General features: G+C 33.9%; 1 protein-coding gene across 1 annotated transcript; it reads left to right on the top strand.

The window, feature by feature from the left end:
- Window positions 1–10: 10 nt before the first annotated feature.
- LOC116166981 (arf-GAP domain and FG repeat-containing protein 1) lies at window positions 11–12,416 on the top strand. The gene is made up of 5 exons (XM_031482212.1): window positions 11–379; window positions 7,851–8,356; window positions 8,406–8,630; window positions 8,685–8,893; window positions 8,949–12,416. The coding sequence occupies exons 1-5, from the start codon at window positions 216–218 to the stop codon at window positions 8,994–8,996; spliced, it is 1,152 nt and encodes a 383-aa protein (XP_031338072.1). The 5' UTR covers window positions 11–215; the 3' UTR covers window positions 8,997–12,416.
- Window positions 12,417–18,395: the final 5,979 nt, after the last annotated feature.

Raw genomic sequence — 18,395 nt, 5'->3', positions numbered from 1 at the left:
AAATCCCAACAATTAAATTCAATGACTTTATGAATGAGTCATTATTTCACCGAGAATTTTAAAACACTCAAATCAAAATGAGCACGAAGATCGTGCAGTGAGCGGTGATTCACTATACGATTAGCCGCAGTTCTTTTGTTTTAACCACATGGTCTGCGAGTGTGACAACACAAAAGAATAGACTTATTAGTGCGTAATTAAAAACAATATAGAAAATGGCGTCCTCTCGCAAAAAACAAGATGAGAAAAATTTAAAACTTCTGCGAGATTTAGCATCTTTACCGCATAATAAATACTGTTTCGACTGCAATCAAAGAGGACCTACATACGTAAATGTGACAATTGGTTCTTTCGTGTGCACAAAATGCTCCGGATTACTGTAAGTTGAAATTTTTTTCTTTAACCTAACTTATTAAAATTGGGAAAAATGTTGTAAGGGTGGCTTAAAAGTGTTGACCCTTATGTGCAATTCCGCATTGAATTGACCCCGTTTATATTTGAGTTGTAACCTATTAAAATTTACAAATAACTATTGAGCAACTACGATTTGTTTAGTGTGCTACATTTTTAAATTATCTGATGGACTTTACAAATACGCCAATCATTAGTCAATAATTAACATCTCTCTTCTATGAACGAAATACGTTCTCGATTGCTTATCTCTGCCGTTATAAATTTGTTGTCTGCGGCCTAATTAATGGTCAAGTTTATCAGCTATTCCTGTGTACTGTCGGGTTTCGGTCAATTGATACGTGGATTATACAAAAACATGCGAATTCTTGTGTAAACAATATAGTTAACTATGCTGTAGCTGTGGGCTGATTACAGTTCTTAGAATGTAGACAGATTAAATATTGCAGGAAGTTTATGACTGATAGTCTCGTAAAACCACTCATATACAATGTCGAATCACCCCTACTATACAGACAGTTGTCTGGTGTATGGAACTTTATCTCACATTTCATGCTTCTGTTATAAATTTTAGTAGGTTATATTAAAGTATTTGGTGGGATGTATTGAGAAGGTTACTGTATGAACTCCTTTAAGTTTGAGATGGGCAATAAAGAAGGCACAATTTATAGTGGGTGTGGGTGTGATGAATATTCTGAGATCTGTAGATTTTATGTTATTTTGAGAGCATTTCTTCCTGTGATTTGTACATTTAAATTGGGCGTGCGCATGTGCAGAACTGACTTTTTATTTGACGGTTTTGTAACAGTTTGCCTCTTTAAACTGGTAATTGCATGCTTCCATGTCAGAAGTGCAGGCAAGACCAACCTTGGGTTACTATGTGAAAATAAAAATCATTTTATTAAAGTTTTTATTTTACTTATTTGCAACAAATATGGCTGATGGTTTCAAGTTTTAGCATCACCATGGGAACCTAGGTGGTATCTTTCTTTTTCAATAAAGTCTTACATCACCGGTCTCGCCAGTCATGAGAAAATGACTGGCAATTCTCACCATTGTCAATTTAGTTACTAATTATACTCAGGCAGTAGTAGGTAAGTAATTATTGTTATATTTTTGGGTTATTCAGTCCAGTTAAGTTCTTTCTGTGCTATTTCTTTGGTAAGTATTTCCAGCCACATAAAAACATATTCCCTACATTTTCACATTAAAAAATTTTGATAGTGGTAAACCATTTGGAGTTAAAATATTTCCTAATGGAACATCCTGTTCATTATTAATTTTTTACATTGGTCAAGTAATACCTTTTAAAATGATGCAGAGTTTAAATGTTATAAAAAGTTTGGGTAAATCCATTATACCCTCGATTATACCATACATTTGGGGCACACTGTATATCTAATAATTGGAGAAGGCCAAATATGTTTCATTTTGGACCTTTGCTTGAGGTCTAGCTTTTCAGATTAAAAATTTGTGTGGGCGCCACCATGGTTTCAATAGAGCTAAAAATAACTGAACCTACTACTGTTAAGGTACAAATATATATTTTAATTAATTACTTGATATTGCTTTGCAACACATTTTTTACGTCTGGTAAGTAGATTGCAAAAATTACAGGACAGTTGTCGTTGCAAGCTTCAATAGAATACAGATAGCTAAAAATGGCGTAGGACAAATTTAATAGGAAATTTGTCAGATGGCATTCTCTTCTTGCACGATTAGGGCGTTGTGTGCGGGTGCACCATCCTGTTGAAACCAACATTTTCTAACTTTTGTTTTTTTGTGTGTTGTATATCGTTGTATTCGTAATAAAAAAATGCTACTAAAAAAAAACAAAATGTTGCAAAAAATGCAAACATTACTACCTGCATTAAATAACAACAAACTTTATGGAACAATGCTGTCTTAACCGCCGTTAAAAACAAAGATGCTTGTAACGTAAGAAGAATCGGTGCTCTCCCAGACGGTGCAGACATCTTTTCTCTGCTTGTCAAATGTCGCGTGGTTGCCATCTCTCAAAAATGTGTGCATCAGCGTAGGTTGTATATACAGGGTTATTTGGTTCGTTATTTTTGGGTGCAGAGAGACCCAAAATCTTGATCTAAATCCCAATTTGGTTTAGGAAGCAGATAAATGCATTGATGGAGCCAGAGCATTGGCGTTGTTGGAAGCCATGGTTGTTACGTTGGCAATTGTTTATTATGTGCAGATCTCGGTGCAAATGTTAAAAAATTGATTGCGCATGTGCAAGCTCAACATTTTTATTGTATTTATGGGATTTATATGTATTTAACAAGTGTATCATAGTAATTTAGAATATTACATACTTACACAACATGCAGTTAGGTTGAAATAGATTTTTACCATTTTATTGAAGACACTTGATGGTAGACAAACTTGGCTATAAACATGGGTAAAAAGAGAACAGAGAAGAGCATGAAATAACGACAGTGAAAAGTTTCTGTTTAGAAGCAAAATAATATCGCAATTGCTTGTGAATTTTGCTATTGTAGGTATACACTGTGTCCAGGATAAGGATATCCTCGACACGTCAATTAAATAGTGCCATCAAAAAAGTATGTAATGTGCTGTTTTGGATCACATTTAAAATGTTAAAATCAAAATTTGAAAATTTTCACCAGCTTAAGACATACGTGGGGAAATCTAAAAATGTTCAATTTCAGAATGACCTTATATTTTTGTAGTTAGAAAATATACAGATAAATTACAAAAGTTTTTTTATAATGATTGTCGAATAATCTGCCATTTTTAAAATAAGTATACGGACTTGGGTAAAAAGTTATCACATTTAACCTCATTTTTTAAATGAGACAACCTTCAAAAATAAAACTCACTAAGGATGTGATATTCAATAAATTATATATCAGCGATTAAAAAAAATTTTGCATTTTTTCGAATATTTTTTTATCAAGGTAAAAAAGTGCTAAAGAAACTAAAAGAAGTTCATTCAATTTTTTTTTAATTTTTTGAATCACTTGTATTTTTTAATATCCTTAGTGAGTTATATTTTTAAAAAGGGAATATGATATCTTATTAGATTAAAATATACAGGGTGTTCTTTTTAAAAAATGAGGTTAGGTCCGGTAACTTCTTTTGTTGACATCGTATATTTATTTTGAAAACGGCAGATTATTAATCAAGTACACACTTTTGTAATCAAAAACTTCTTTATGCAAGAAAATATAGGGTCGATCTGAAATTGACAATTTTTGATTTGCTCTCGTATCTCGTAACCGAACGTATATTTTCAAATTTTGATTGTGCCATTTTATGTGTGAGCCAAGAAGAGCACATGACGTCTTTTTTAGAAATTTGTTTGATAGCAGTAAAAAATAACGGAGACACCCTGTAAAAATGTCGACAATGGGAAACCTTGTATATTGTCATTTATTTTTGTTAATGGTCTACATGGTATACTAATTTTTACAGGAACTCCGAATGTTTATACAGTTTGCCTCTCGGTACAAGTAATTTGAGAGGGTTGTTAGATTTATCGGATCGTATAGAAATTGTTGTATTGAAACATGCTTCTTTTTCGAGTTCTTTTTAAAAATATCTGTAAATTTAGACCAGTGAATGCTCTCTAATGACTATAAGAAATTCACGTGTAATAAATTGTCGAAAATGTTGGAAATTTTCTCGAATTTTTGTTGCAAATGTGATTGATTTTGAGTAGAGGGTGGATCCGTTTTGGTTTTGAACATTTATTGGACATTGTAGAGTGTTGAAATTTGAATAGTTAATTTGTCTGATGAAAAGTTGTCTGCGGTGGAATTTCACTAAAAAGTTTAAACCGTGTTGGAAACGAAGTCTGTCTTTCTGTATCATTCAAGTTTTAATAGCTCTTTTGTTACTGACTGTCCGATATGTTTAGAGAGTAGACTATATGCAAAAAAATTAGAATTCTGCACTCCAATAATTTGGATTGGTGTCTTAAAGCCCAAAATGTTGTTTTCATTAATCTAGTTACAATTTCTCTGTGGTTGATCCATATTGACTTGATACAGAATGACTTTAGAAATGGACACTGATCTATGAGATCACTGATTGATTGAACATTTGCAGCATTGAATTAAAAATGTAATACATATACAATAGACTGAATTCAAAATGAATATATGAACATTTCTCACAATGCAGAATAATAGATACGGACATTTCGTAATAACCTTCTCAAATTGCGCTTGTTAATCCAGCAAAGTGTAAGTGATTGCATAAGACGAATCAGCATTTCGCATTGCAGACACTGGAATTGTTTAAAACTGCATGTATTTCTAGTATATTTTCAGAAATGTGGGAATATTGCGCCGCTTTGTCTTTTTCTTTGCATGAATCTCACTATGAGATGTTTATCTTGTTATCGACATACTTTCTTCACACCAGCCATTTTATCCAATTTATTTGGCAAAAAATTGACGACTTTTGTTTAGCAAATTTCGAGGCAAATTTACACTTTCAGGGTTTCGATAATCGGGTAACTGTATTCGCCTATAATAGAAACGATTCTCAAATTTAAAGCTAAGGTAGAAGTTGAAGCTTCCCCAATGTTTTGGGGAAACATGCAACGTCATTTGAGAAATGTGATTTTCTTTTTGAAAAATGTTTTCCAATTTTTTAAATGAATAATTTATAATTATTGTCTCGATTATTGCGGTGCTAAGATAAATGAGCAAACTAACAGTAAGTATCTACAAACATTAACATTAATCATAGCAAACAAACCAAGTTTAGACTAGAATAATTACAAGCATAATAAACTAACAGTACCAACTATTATATTAAATATTTTTTTTTAAATAGACGATATGTGATTGACTTTTGATCATTTAATCGTTATTTACTTAGACTAAAATCGATTGAAGGTTATTTTAGCTACCAGTTGTGATGTAATAAGAGGCGCGATTTCAAATGTTAAATAACCCGCCAAAAAACGTCCCACTTTTTAAACGTTTTCACCTTGGGGTCAAATTAAAGTTTTTTGCACATATTGACGTTAAAATTGTGTCCTTACGGGACGTTAATGAATAAATTACACGAAATGATGTACGGTCCAGTTTTTTTGTATTATGCGAAACAGACTCCTCCGAAACTTGAAACTATCAGTTTTCCGTAAAGTTCGCATTAGTTTACGTATAGTACTGATTATATTTACGCTCGTATTTACGTAGATTCATTCGTCTATCAACATTCAGAGAATTTTGTATTTTTTTACAATTTCAGGTTTGATAAAAGGTTTTAAATGAAATTTAATTTTTAGTTTGACAAAATCGTGCGTACGCTGTTCGTTTTCCATTATCTTTCTAGGTAGGTACAATTTACTTCACGCTACAATGCAAAATGCATGCGTAAAAAATTCTGATTGCAACACATTTGTAAAGAATTCACGAGCGCATTTTCCAACGAAGGTGGGTACGTTATTGCACCTACTTTCTTTGTCCGCCTGTCCGTCCGAGACCTTACCTACAGTTTTCAATATATTTCGTTCGTTTTTTTTTTTGATAGCTTATAACTGGCAACCGAGCCAAGAAAAATTCGTTACGCCGCTTGTGAGCAAGAGGCGAAGAGAAATTTGTTTTTTCGATTTTAATAGCCCTTATGGATATTTCATGCCTTAACAAGAATACAAACATGAAGTAATTTTTGATCGAATGACACCAAGTCTGTAAGTGGAGTAGTTCCCGAGCCTTTGTGACTCGGACAGACAGACATCAAGAGCGCAAAAGTGCACTTTTTATTTTTTGAAAGTGAAAGTGCATTAAAAATCTTGACGATGAATGTACGCGGTGTATTTTTTTAAATTTTCATCACAAATACTTCTAGTGAAGGCAAACAAATCAGATGTGCGCATGCGCAGATTGTGCAATGTTAACATTTTTATGTATAGAGAGAGTTGTTTGAAATTTTAACCCCAGACGAACATGTCGCATAGAGTAATTTATACTATATACCATAAGTTTGTTTTTAATAGAAGCATCTGTAATTAAAATTTAAAAAATCTTTAGAAGTAATAAAATTGACATTGGGCACTTTTGATTTTTGTGGTATGTTTTCTTTTACTAGAAGAGTCTACAGTAAACATTTCAAAAAATATACTATAAATAAGAAAGTTGACATTTTTCTTGGCTCAGGTGCCAGAGCTACCGAATACAAAAAGAACGAACTAAATATTTTGAAAACTGAGTAATTAAGACCTTGGACGGACGGATAGAGGAACCGGTTGCAATAGCATAACAGATATTAAAAAAACTTTGACAGTCTTGCATCCTTTATCCCTTATGTACATACAGGGTGGTTTCAATTCGTGGCTTACCGTTGAAATCTCCGCAGCTGTGAGAGATACAGTGTAGGTTAAATAGAGACAAAGTTGCCCCTTTTCGTGACTAAAAAACGCAATTGACATTTTTGAAAAATCATTGAAAATAAGTGAGATATTGCCGAAAAACTGCAGATGTCAAATTTTGTTTGTAAGTTCCCTAGAGTAAAAGGTCGAAAATTGACGGTTCTAGTCGGCACTTTTTATGGGCACTTTTTTTCGGAGAATAGGACTTTCTTATTTCTTAAGGTAAAAATCCGTTATGGTGTACCTATATTGGATTTTTCGGAATGAGATAAGAGGGCAAATGACGTGGCACACTATACTTTTACATAAATTTACAAGAAAAATTTCCAAATCAAATGTTTTACATTCACTTCTCAACAAAACATCCACGGGTAACTAGATCTTGCTGAATCAACATGGCTATGATAGCCATGGACTCAAATGAATTTTTGTTGTCCTCTATCTCACTCCGTAAAAATGCAGTCTCGTGTCCATAAGAAAGCAGCTTATATCTTCTGCATCTAGCGTGTTATGGAAATTCTGATACAGAATCAGATTCTCCGAAAAAAAGTGGCCATTTAAGGCTCTAACCTCTGTCTCGGTTATTTTTAAAGAACTTTCAAAAATATGAAATGCGTTTTTTTAGTAAAAAAAAAAGGAGCAACTACGCTATACACTGAGCTGTACACGTTATGGAGATCCTAATGATGGGCCACGAATTTGAACCACCCTGTACACTGCCACAATCTTAACAAAATCAAAATAAACCCCTAAAACGAATCTAAAAAGGCGGCAGAGCACTTCAGTGCGACCCTACGATTGAGACGTCTGCAAGAAATATATCCATTGGTGATGTCAAAACAAAAGCTATGATAAATTATGCAATTGGTAAATCAATGTGTAATATGCAATTTAATATATAGATACATAAGTTCCATAAATTTATGTTTACAGCAAGCTCTGTAATCCAGATCAGTTATAGTTCTAAAAGCACGCCTTTGAATTGATAAAATTCTTTTAATTGGCTATATACATAAAGTCTTTTAAACAAATGCAAATAACACGACCTGTTTTTAGTAATTTTTTCTTTTATTTGCAGAAGAGGTTTAACCCCACCACATCGGGTAAAATCCATATCTATGGCTTCCTTTACACAAGGAGAGATGGATGTACTTCGAATGACTGGTAATAAGTATTGCAGAAGTACGTGGCTGGGGTTATATGAAGGGGACAGCCTGACAAATAGAGATGAGCAAATGACCCGCGACTTTATGGTAGAAAAATACGAACTGAAGCGATATTATATGGACGCTCCTCTTCCGACAACGACAATTACAAATGGCTTTGAAACAGCTCCTCAATCGGTCGTCGTTAGTAAACCACAAGAACCAAAGTATAAAACGCATGTCCCACTGCATCCAATAAATGGATTGATTAGTGATAAAAAGAGTAAAAATGTGAATGGATTCGATTTTGTAGCCGATTTTGGAAGTGCCGATATTTACAATGCTGTCAGTGTGGAAAAAGATAAAAAAAATAATAATACCAGTGATATCCAAATGGCCTTTGCAAACTTTGATAACAATACTGCCTTTAACAGTAACGGTACGTTGTGTTATCGGTTCCAGTTTAAAACGAACAACTTTACTTGCAGGTGCCTTGACATTTAACGGTAGTACTAATACGCAATTAAATCAAAATGGACCTTTGCCGCCAGCTGTAGATCGATATGCCGCCTTAAAAGATTTAGACAATGCTTTTAAAAGTCAACCACAATTAGATTGGAGTTCAGGATCAAATAATTCCTCTTCCGTTACTCCTAGCTCAGTGTACAGTTCTCCTTCTCCTCAATCAACTATGTTTAATTCACCTAGTCAAGGTAAGCACCTGGTTAGAAACATGGTGGTCTGTGACTGGGCAGGTTTTGTTTCAGATCTATTCGTAAGTCCATTTACACAGTCAGATACATCCAAAGTTTTTAATCCGTTTAATGGTAATGTAACTTGGGGCGAATCTCTAGAACAATCGAATCCGTGTAATAGTAATCCATTTCGAACAACGAACATAAAAGCTAACACATCCGATTTTTTCACGTCCGCTTTTCCGTCTAGTAACGGTAGTGGGTGGTCCAATCCGTTCACGGTAAGTTTCTAACGCTAATATACTACAAGTTGTACATCTATCTATCTGTATTTAGACAGGGTCGTCGACCGCCAACGAATTTTCTAGTAACCCATTTTTATGAGCAACCAGTGACTAAGTGGTATATCGAGCTTTCCTCGTGCCTTCTCAATTAAATTCGTAAATATGGCTGTCCAATTAGAACAATTTATTTTTTGACCATTTATATTAATAGTAAGTTTTTGTTGCTTCTTAGTAACAGTTAATGTTTATTGTTTTTATTTATTTAGTAATATTATCACTATTATTACCTTAAAGACTGGATTATTCATTAACTTCTCACGAATTTAAGTTTATAAAAAACCTCTATTTATTTTCCCAAAAATGTATAAAATAAACCCCTTATTTTACGAATTTTAAATGAATTACTATTTTATAATTTGCTCAAAAAAGATGTGCAAGACACTATTTTTTTAAATGGGGCCTTAATTGCTAATTAATGTGATAACACGTTGCTCACAACGATAATTAGAGGCTGTACTAAATGTTTTAGATATTAGCTCATTAGATGATTTGATGATGATGACTTCCTGGCTCGCTAAGTGAAAACTTCAAATCAGCTGAACTACCATTATATATTGAACGCACAACCCAGTTTTAACGCCTTTGAAAAGATTGTCAGCCATTTATCTTGAGTAGTTTGATCAAAAGTGGTCAATTCTGTACTTCCACAAACTCCAATTACACCCATTTCACAGTTTCTCCCAATTTGTATACTGAGGAATTTCTTTTAAACATGTCACATCAAAGCATTATAGATTTTAGGTAGTCTGTCACACATTTGTTTCCTTTGTGAACTTTATAGCACTTGCTAATGATATTGTAGTAGAAATGTCCACGATGGATAAAATTCTGAATATCATTTGTTAATAGATGCTATTTGATTAATTGTCTAATGCTTTGTCACAAGGATGCATAGGAGAATTATACAGGGAATTTTTCTTAAATTTATACATATGGTCTATGTATACGTTAATAAAAAAAAACATGCCAATGCATGGAATAGATGGCTGTAGGCAGTGGCGGCGCGTAGTGGTGTGTCTTGGGGGTGCACAATTAAAAAAAAGGGCCTATTAAATTGCATAAAAAAGCTTATTGATGAGACCTCTAAATACTCCAGGGATTATTGAATTTTCTCGTTTGTTATCGCTGCGGAGAGCAAGTTCAAAAGCACCACAAAATTTTATACGGTCTATAATTTTGGATAAAACATACCTGTTCTTTTTTACTTCCTCATTACGTTTTTTGATACTCAAACGATAATTATGCACTATTTAACTGTTGCCGTATGTACCTATATCTTGCTTACCTAATAAATTAAATTTCAATTTAGCAGATATAGGTATGTGCCTTTGAAGATTCATATTTTTTAATTTTTTCGGATAAATGCACTAAGTCTGTAACGCCATTCTTTGTCCATTCTGAATATTCTGATGCCTCATCACCGAGCTCATCACCAAACAACAAACACGGAAAACAATACAGACTATTGTTAAAGGTACAACCGCATAACCAGTCAGTTTTTTCATACATGTCTATTGTAAGCGATCGTTTATAATCCCAACTTTCTTTATTGATTTTCGATATTTCCAAACTCGGTTTTGGGCGACCCGCATTTTTTATTTTAATTTGATCTTCTAATTTTAGTAAATGAAATTTAATAATTGTCTTTAAATAATGAACGGTAACGTCGGAACGTTACTTTTTAAAACCGAAACGAGCAACAAGCCCGACTTCGTAGTCCGGCGAATACTGTTCACATTGAGAGTGTGCTCTTACTATAGTTTACAACTTGGACACTCGCTGGGCGCACGGGCAAAGGCGACGTAGCGTTTGAACGAATCAGAGATGGTAGCTAATTGTGCACTGCACGCAAAGTCGGAATGGGAATACACGTTCAGCAGTGTGTCAGTGTACTTAGGTTTTGCATTTCAGATAAGATAAGTGAACTATTTTTATTGCGAGATACGAAGTGCAAGAATGTTAAATACATAAATAAAATTTGTTGTTTTCTTTTTTTTTTTTAAATGATTTTTGGGAGTACACGTGCTGATGTGCACTTATTGAGAAACCGCCACTGGCTGTAGGCAACCAACATTACACGCGACAAACCACGTTAACACTTTTATGAAACAAATCGCAAACCGAAACAGTCAATCAGAGAAGACAAAGGCTAATTTTTAGGTTAAAATAAACTTGACCGCATGATCACGTCTCTTGCGTTCCTCCTGCACTCTCTTTTGTAATAAAAAACGATACCTTCTCTTCACTTTTTGGTGGACCAATAAACGAATGCTTTAGGTTTAGAGCAAAACGAGTGATCAATATGTATACATTTAAGAAAAATTCCCTGCATTCTCGTAAAATAATCTCTCTGTATATGAAATAAGTGATGTAATTCATTTTCTCCTTGCAATGTGATATGCTAGAAATAACAATTTTCGCTGTGAATTTTTTGTATAAGATTTGTAATGCTGGTTAAATGTTTAGTGTCTGTGATTTTCAGGGCGGGTAGGAACTTATGTGCAATTACTGCTGTAATGGGTCATAGGTTTTTCCGCTTAAATGAACAAATTATACTCCAACTGATGAAGAAAATGTTGTTGAAGTAGCACGATGAAGTATAATTTGAAAATCCATTTAATTCTGAATTCTGATTTTATTGTAATTTTTCTACCGTGGCATTTTTTTAGGAAATGATTTGAACAAAACTAGAAACTTTTGTTAAATCAACAAAATGAACATGCTGGATTGTGCTCTTCTCCATGACTATGCCATAATAGTTTCATTAACTATTCAGTCAGGTTTGTGGTGAGATGTGCCATATTTTTTTTGTAAATTAAAAATATAGCTTAAGATTATAAATCAAAGGGCTATGGTTCTGGTATTTTCTACATACAAATAAAGAAGTACTGCTCCAGATTATAATTTTTTCAGCAAAATGACTTGAATAAAAACTAGCATTTGTAAGATGAAAATAACAAAAGTTGTGATGCATTATAATCACCCAATTCATTAGCGCGTTACAAAGCGCTAATTTTCTTGAAATGGAAATTGCAATTGTAATTGTTTTAATCAAAAGTCATTTATCAAATAAGTAAACAAGCTATCCAAAGAAAACTGGATATTTGGGATATGTTTTACCATTTACCAACATAAGTAATTTAAGAAATCTTAACAGAAGGCACTACCAACTTTGGGGATACTTTTAAAGAGACTAATAATTGCTTAGTGAGCAAAGATAAGAGAAAGTCAAATATAGTAGAATTTAAAATATAAGATAGTAATTCATTTACTTTTCTCTTTATGACTCTCTATATGTATATATTGCAGAAATTTGAAAACGAAAAGTTACAATCACAGCCTTTGTGTAATATGACAAATATTGTTTATTGTCGGGTTAATTTTTGCTTGAATTATTTGATTTGTTATACAACAAACAAATATGCTTTTACTGTAATAGTAAATGTAGATGGCTAAAGCACAATATATGATACAATAATGTATAACACTCCTGCGTGCTGGATGTAATAGAATCATTAATAAAAAGTAACACCAATCAAATTTGTTAATATATTTCATGCAGATTACATAGATCTGTAGTATACAATCCTATTCCAATCAGTGCCTATGTATAATTAATTGCAGTTAAAATTAATATTAGTTGCAATAAATAATTTAATCAAAATACACTTATTTATTTATTAGAATTATTACTAATAAATTTGAAAAATCATTTGTTGTTTGGTATCACTAACTCCAATGTACTTTTGTGTAATATTTAATCCCAATCCCTAACCCATCAAATTTCACTTTGAATGTTAACGTAAATGTAAATACATTCAAAAAATCTTATGTGTAAGTATTAGACCGGGAGATGGTGACACTTTTTGTGGTGTGATTTGCTACAAGTATGGCGACCATTCAAAGGTTTAATTAAGTACTCCTCGAAACGAAAATGGTGCTAACTCTCTGGGAGTGGGGCCGTTATTGCGTGACGATTGTTTAAACATGTCGGAAAATTTAATGATTTTGGCCAATTTGCTACACAAAATTCTTTGGATTTTCTGGTAGTCGGTGACTTAGCAAATGTCGGAAACGAAATGCCATAGGTACTTTTCCAGTGGGCCTTATAGCCCGCCATACTCATTGGAACGTGTCGATTGTTTGTTTTTTTTTGGGTGATTTGCTACAAGCTCATTTTTTTATGAGCATCAGGTCTTCAATCAGTCATTCACGAAAATCAACCTGCCATACCTCAGCGACGGGCCCGCATAGCCGCCATACCGGCACAAAGATGTCATTTTTGTTAATAATTTTGGGCGATTTGATACACCCTATAATTTTTTCCACCAGTTATTTTTATAGCCAGGGCCAGGTTGATGTCTTATATATGGATATATCGAAGGCATTTGATCGGATTAGTCATAGAATTTTACTCTATAAACTTTATAAATTTGGCTTTAATAACAATTTACTTTGCCTTATGTCGTCCTACCTAGAAAATCGCCCTCAGTATGTGTCATAATAATTACAATTCTAGGATTTACTTGCCAACATCGGGTGTACCCCAAGGTTCTAACCTCGGCCCCCTTTTATTTCTTTTATACATTAATGATATCAGTAATGTTATTTTTTGCGAGAAGCTGTTATTTGCTGATGATTTAAAAATATTCCATCCTATTACCTCATTGAAAGACTGTTGCATATTACAAGAACAAATTGATAATATTTCTGAGTGGTGTAAACTAAATCACCTTTCCTTAAACATCGCAAAATGTAACGTTATTCTACTCATATATTTAAATTTCTCTTTTTGTTACTTGCTTGCTTATTTGTTATATGGATTTTGTCCGTTAATTGGATACTCATCTGTTGGGCAAAATATACATTATTATTATTATTATAGTCAGACATAGAAATTTCGATACGCCATACCTGTGGCATGGGCCAATTATGTGTAATATTTTTTCAAAAATGTAAGAATTTTCGGAAAATTTGGGCGATTTGCTACAGTATGGCACCAATTTTTCGTGACAGTTTGAGGTGTAATAAAAGTAAATATCAAGTTTCAAACACGAATCCCGGGCCAATCTTGTGTTATCACGAGATGGTATGTCGCTTAATATTCTCCGCCCCACTCGAACCTCTTAGTCAAGTTGTAGAGGTCCCGGACGGGGTCGTTGTGTTCTGCATTGCATTCGATGGATCACAGGTAGTAGGTAGCAGCTGCCTTCAAGTTTATACTACCCGCCATAAGTATCTGAACACCCAGTATACTTTGATCAATTTTGATAAAATTTTCAGGGCAGTTGTATTGTTGTATCATTGAATAATAAATCTGAATAGAAAGACAACGCAATGCTTTTTGAAGGGTCCACTTTAACGGAGTTTCTCCGTAGGTTGCCCTCTGGGACAAACTCCGCTTATTAAAAGTAACTAAATTTTAATCGAGGTTTTATACCACCTACTCAACTGAATCAAAGTGATTATATTTCTTTAGATGACGCTACTTTCGCGTACTTATCTCGTAGACTGTGTGGGAGTTATAACAGCACGTGAAGATCGTATTGCAATATTATCTCTGTATTTACCAACTTATGCTTACGTAATACATGTTATTATTTGCACACCTCTTAAGGAAATGACATCAAAGTTATCAACTTACAAGTAAATCTTGATTCAAACGATCTTACCTTATGTAGACTTTGAGATCGAAATTAAACTTTACTATTATTGTACCTATAGACAATGTTTTGGAATATTTCAGAATATGCAATATACTGTCAGTTGTGCGAGCATTTACAGATATTGTTTAATTGCTGTTTCCGTATATAAATTATAAATGCACAAATAACATGTTTTTGAGACAAAATTTGGAATTAAGTACTACTACTTTAAACAACAACTTTAACATTCAAATGAGAGAAGTGCAATATAATCTATTATGATATGAAATGAAAGGTTTTTTAAATCGGCTTCATGAAAGAAATTGTATTGCACTTTTACGAAACTAAGACTCGAAAACGCCATGCCGGCACTTTTGATTCTAAAACCTCTTTCTACGCCTCTCTTGTAACAGATTTTTGATATTTTTTAAATATTAATAATTACGGCACCCGAAAATACCATAAATATCAAGTACTTCTACAATTATTTATGCAAAATTCGAGTATTAAATCAAAAATCTGTTACAATAGAGGCATAGATGTGTCCTTTATCTTTACATCGGCACCTAACAACACGGGATAGAATCCAATTTACTCAAAACGTTATACTAAGTCCCACACCTAGACACGCTATTCGGCCCATATAATTTCTATTGAAGCACTTTCCTAGTCGTATGCAGAGAACGGCCTCTTAAGTTTACGGATCGAATAAGAAATTTCAAAGCTATTATGAATTTCCATAGCAAGAGAAAAGACGCAGTCGTCAATCGCATTGAATGGAATGTTTTTTACCGTGAAAAAATAAATCAAGAGAACATACATTTATCATAGGGTCCGTTCACTTAGCCCCCCATTAGCCCAAGAATGAACCAATTTTTTTTTATGTATTGTGCCCCAATTGTGCATTTATGCGCACCGTTTGTGTCTTTTTGGTTTCGGAGATAATAGCAAAAATCAAATGGGGGCTAAGTGAAAATTGACGATTGAAAATATCTGAAATCATCTTAACAAAAACTAAAACTTGTAATATATACAGACATGGAAAGGTAAGGATGTCATTTAAAGTTTGTTATACAGGGTGAAAATTGGGTGATAAGAGGGCCGAGGGGTTCAAGATAAGCACTTTTTTTCAAATAAACCGAGGGTCAAACGTGTTTTGTTTGGGAGTCACCCCCAAAGAAGTGGTGAAATTTGGAGTTCTTTAATTTTTTTCTCAGCAATCATAAGAGTTACTTTAGTATTGTCTTACTGGAAGAAAGGGCAGCAACAAACTGCTCAACGCAATTGGCACACAAACATAATTATTAATATTATAGAAAACATGTAAGTAAACAAGCGACAGCACTACTGCCGTACCGCGCGGTCGCTGCCGTCCTCCGTAACGTGTCCCTTCATTCTTCCATCGCTTCCCTAACCCGCACGGCGCACGTGCGTACTGAAACGATCATTACACAACAGTTACAAAGATGAGTGACACGTTTTTGATTAGGTTTTCGGGTATGCCCTTTCCGATTTTGAAAAAACATTTTCAAAATTCCAACCACGGAAGGGCGCACTCCTGCTTCGACGAAATTTGGTGCCTGGGGGATTTGAACATGAAAATCACGAATCTGGAATTAGTTTTTAAAAATTCGAAAAAAAAGTTCCACTGCAATTCTAGGCCGGGCAACGAAAATGGAGAGAATTCCACGAAATTGATTGTGTACATACTGGATGAGTTAAGGAACAAAATTTTAAAATAACTTTTCAAACAAAAGTTATAGTGTACGTACTCGTCGTTTAAAGAATGGGCCTTGGGGTTACAAAGTGTCTCTCGCCTACTAAACTAATAGTGAATGATCTAATTTCGTATGTAGTTAGTTGAAAATGTCACAAATAACAAAAAAATTACGATTTCAGTTGCCCCCATTTGATTTTTCCTATAATCTCCGAAACCAAAAAGGTACAAACGGTGAGCATAAAAGCACCATTACGAACAATCGAAGTACTACGCAATACCGTCGTTGAACAATAAACAAAGTTTAATTTTGGGGGGGGGGGGGCGTTCACTTAGCCTCCAATGCATTTGTCCTATTATCTCCAAAACCAAAAAGGCACAAACGGTGGCATAAATGCACTATTGAGCACAATTGATTATTGACGCACAATACGTAAAAAAATTGGTTCATTTTTGACTAAGTGAACGGACTCTATCATATTATAGCATAGGTATTATTGTCTAATTATCTTGTCTCCAATAATTGACTTTTTACGTTCTGCAACAACGTTGTTATTATTATTGAATTAAGAACTTAAAAATTAAGTCGAATATTCATCTGAAAACTATATTTAGACGATCGTTGTATCAAAGGTATCCAGTTACCTACGTGCGTAAGTTTATCAATGGCATGATGTCACCGTAGTCAAAACATTCTCTCTCACCTCTCTACTCATTTTGAAGTGAGTATCTCGGCTATATTATATTAATTAAAAAATGTTGAAGAGTTTCCTTTAATCACGTTTTGTTACTTGCCGTACGATACCAGCACATTCTAGATAATAAAAACTGGCCACCTTTTCTCCTATCTCACTGACCTTCTATTCAGATTTATTATTCAATGGTTGTATTGAAAATTTGATCATTATACAAATTAAAGTAACACTAATAATAATAAACGTTTAAACAAATATAGCAAACGAGCTCCTGGGTATGGCTATAGCATGTTCAAAACCAAATTTTTCAGCTGTTGGCTGTTGTTACATTTGCTTTTATTCTATGCGCATATATGTATCAAATTTCATTTAAATGCTTTCATAATTAAGAAAGTTGGCACTGCGCATCTGAAATACCCATCAACATAATATAGTCCTGAAAATTACGGATGGAAGTTAACAGACCCAGATAATTATGAATTTAATTGGTTCGACGGCGACGTCATGCCCACTACTGTCGGATATATCATTCTGGATCGCATTGACCAAGAGAATGAAGATCAAATCGATTTGAGTAGTGACGAGGGCAATGGGAATGAAACAGAAGAGACCGATGACGATATTGAGGAATCCGACACAGATGACGAGTGATTGTTAAATGCGAGTACGATATTATACCTTGTCGGGATAAGTTAATCAATTTAGAACAATTATTCTTTTGAATGGATTGTTACCAATTTTTAATAATAAAATCATTTTTCTGAAGCTCGCGAGAAGATCGTCAAGGTTCCTTGCTTGTCCCAGTTATAGCACAAATATGTTTTAGGAAAACAGATTTTCGAGTATGGGGCCATCTTAAGCCTTCATGACGAGTATGGCACATATATCATGGATCAAAGTGGAGCATGAACTTTCGGAAAATCCAAATGCCATACTGTAGCAAATCACCCAAAATTATTAACAAAAATGACATTTTTGTGCCGGTATGGCGGCTATGCGGGCCCGTCGCTGCGGTATGGCAGGTTGTTTTTTGTGAATGACTGATTGAAGACTTGATGCTCATAAAAAAATGAGCTTGTAGCAAATCACCCAAAAAAAAAACAAACAATCGACACATTCCAATGAGTATGGCGGGCTATAAGGCCCACCGGAAAAGTATGGCATTTCGTTTCCGTCATTTGCTTTGTTACCGACTACCAGAAAATCCAAAGAATTTTGTGTAGCAAATTGCCCAAAATTATTAAATTTTCAGACATGTTTAAAAAATCGTCACGCAATAACGGCCCCACTCCCAGAGAGTTAGCACCATTTTCGTTTTAATAATAATAATATATCTTTAATAATAATATATTTTATTTCCCATCTAACAGCAGAGCCTAATT

This window comes from Photinus pyralis, unplaced genomic scaffold (genome assembly GCF_008802855.1).
Source record: "Photinus pyralis isolate 1611_PpyrPB1 unplaced genomic scaffold, Ppyr1.3 Ppyr1.4_LG1, whole genome shotgun sequence".
In the NCBI taxonomy this organism is placed as follows: domain Eukaryota; kingdom Metazoa; phylum Arthropoda; class Insecta; order Coleoptera; family Lampyridae; genus Photinus; species Photinus pyralis.
Note: the sequence above shows the minus strand (reverse complement) of the source record. Positions and strands in the feature narration are given on the sequence as shown.

Coding starts and splice junctions, on each gene's coding strand:
- LOC116166981 (XM_031482212.1), top strand. CDS start 216: ATGGCGTCCTCTCGCAAAAAACAAGATGAGAAAAATTTAAAACTTCTG. Junction 380..7,850: donor ACAAAATGCTCCGGATTACT/GTAAGTTGAAAT, acceptor TTTTATTTGCAG/AAGAGGTTTAACCCCACCAC. Junction 8,894..8,948: donor GGTGGTCCAATCCGTTCACG/GTAAGTTTCTAA, acceptor ATCTGTATTTAG/ACAGGGTCGTCGACCGCCAA.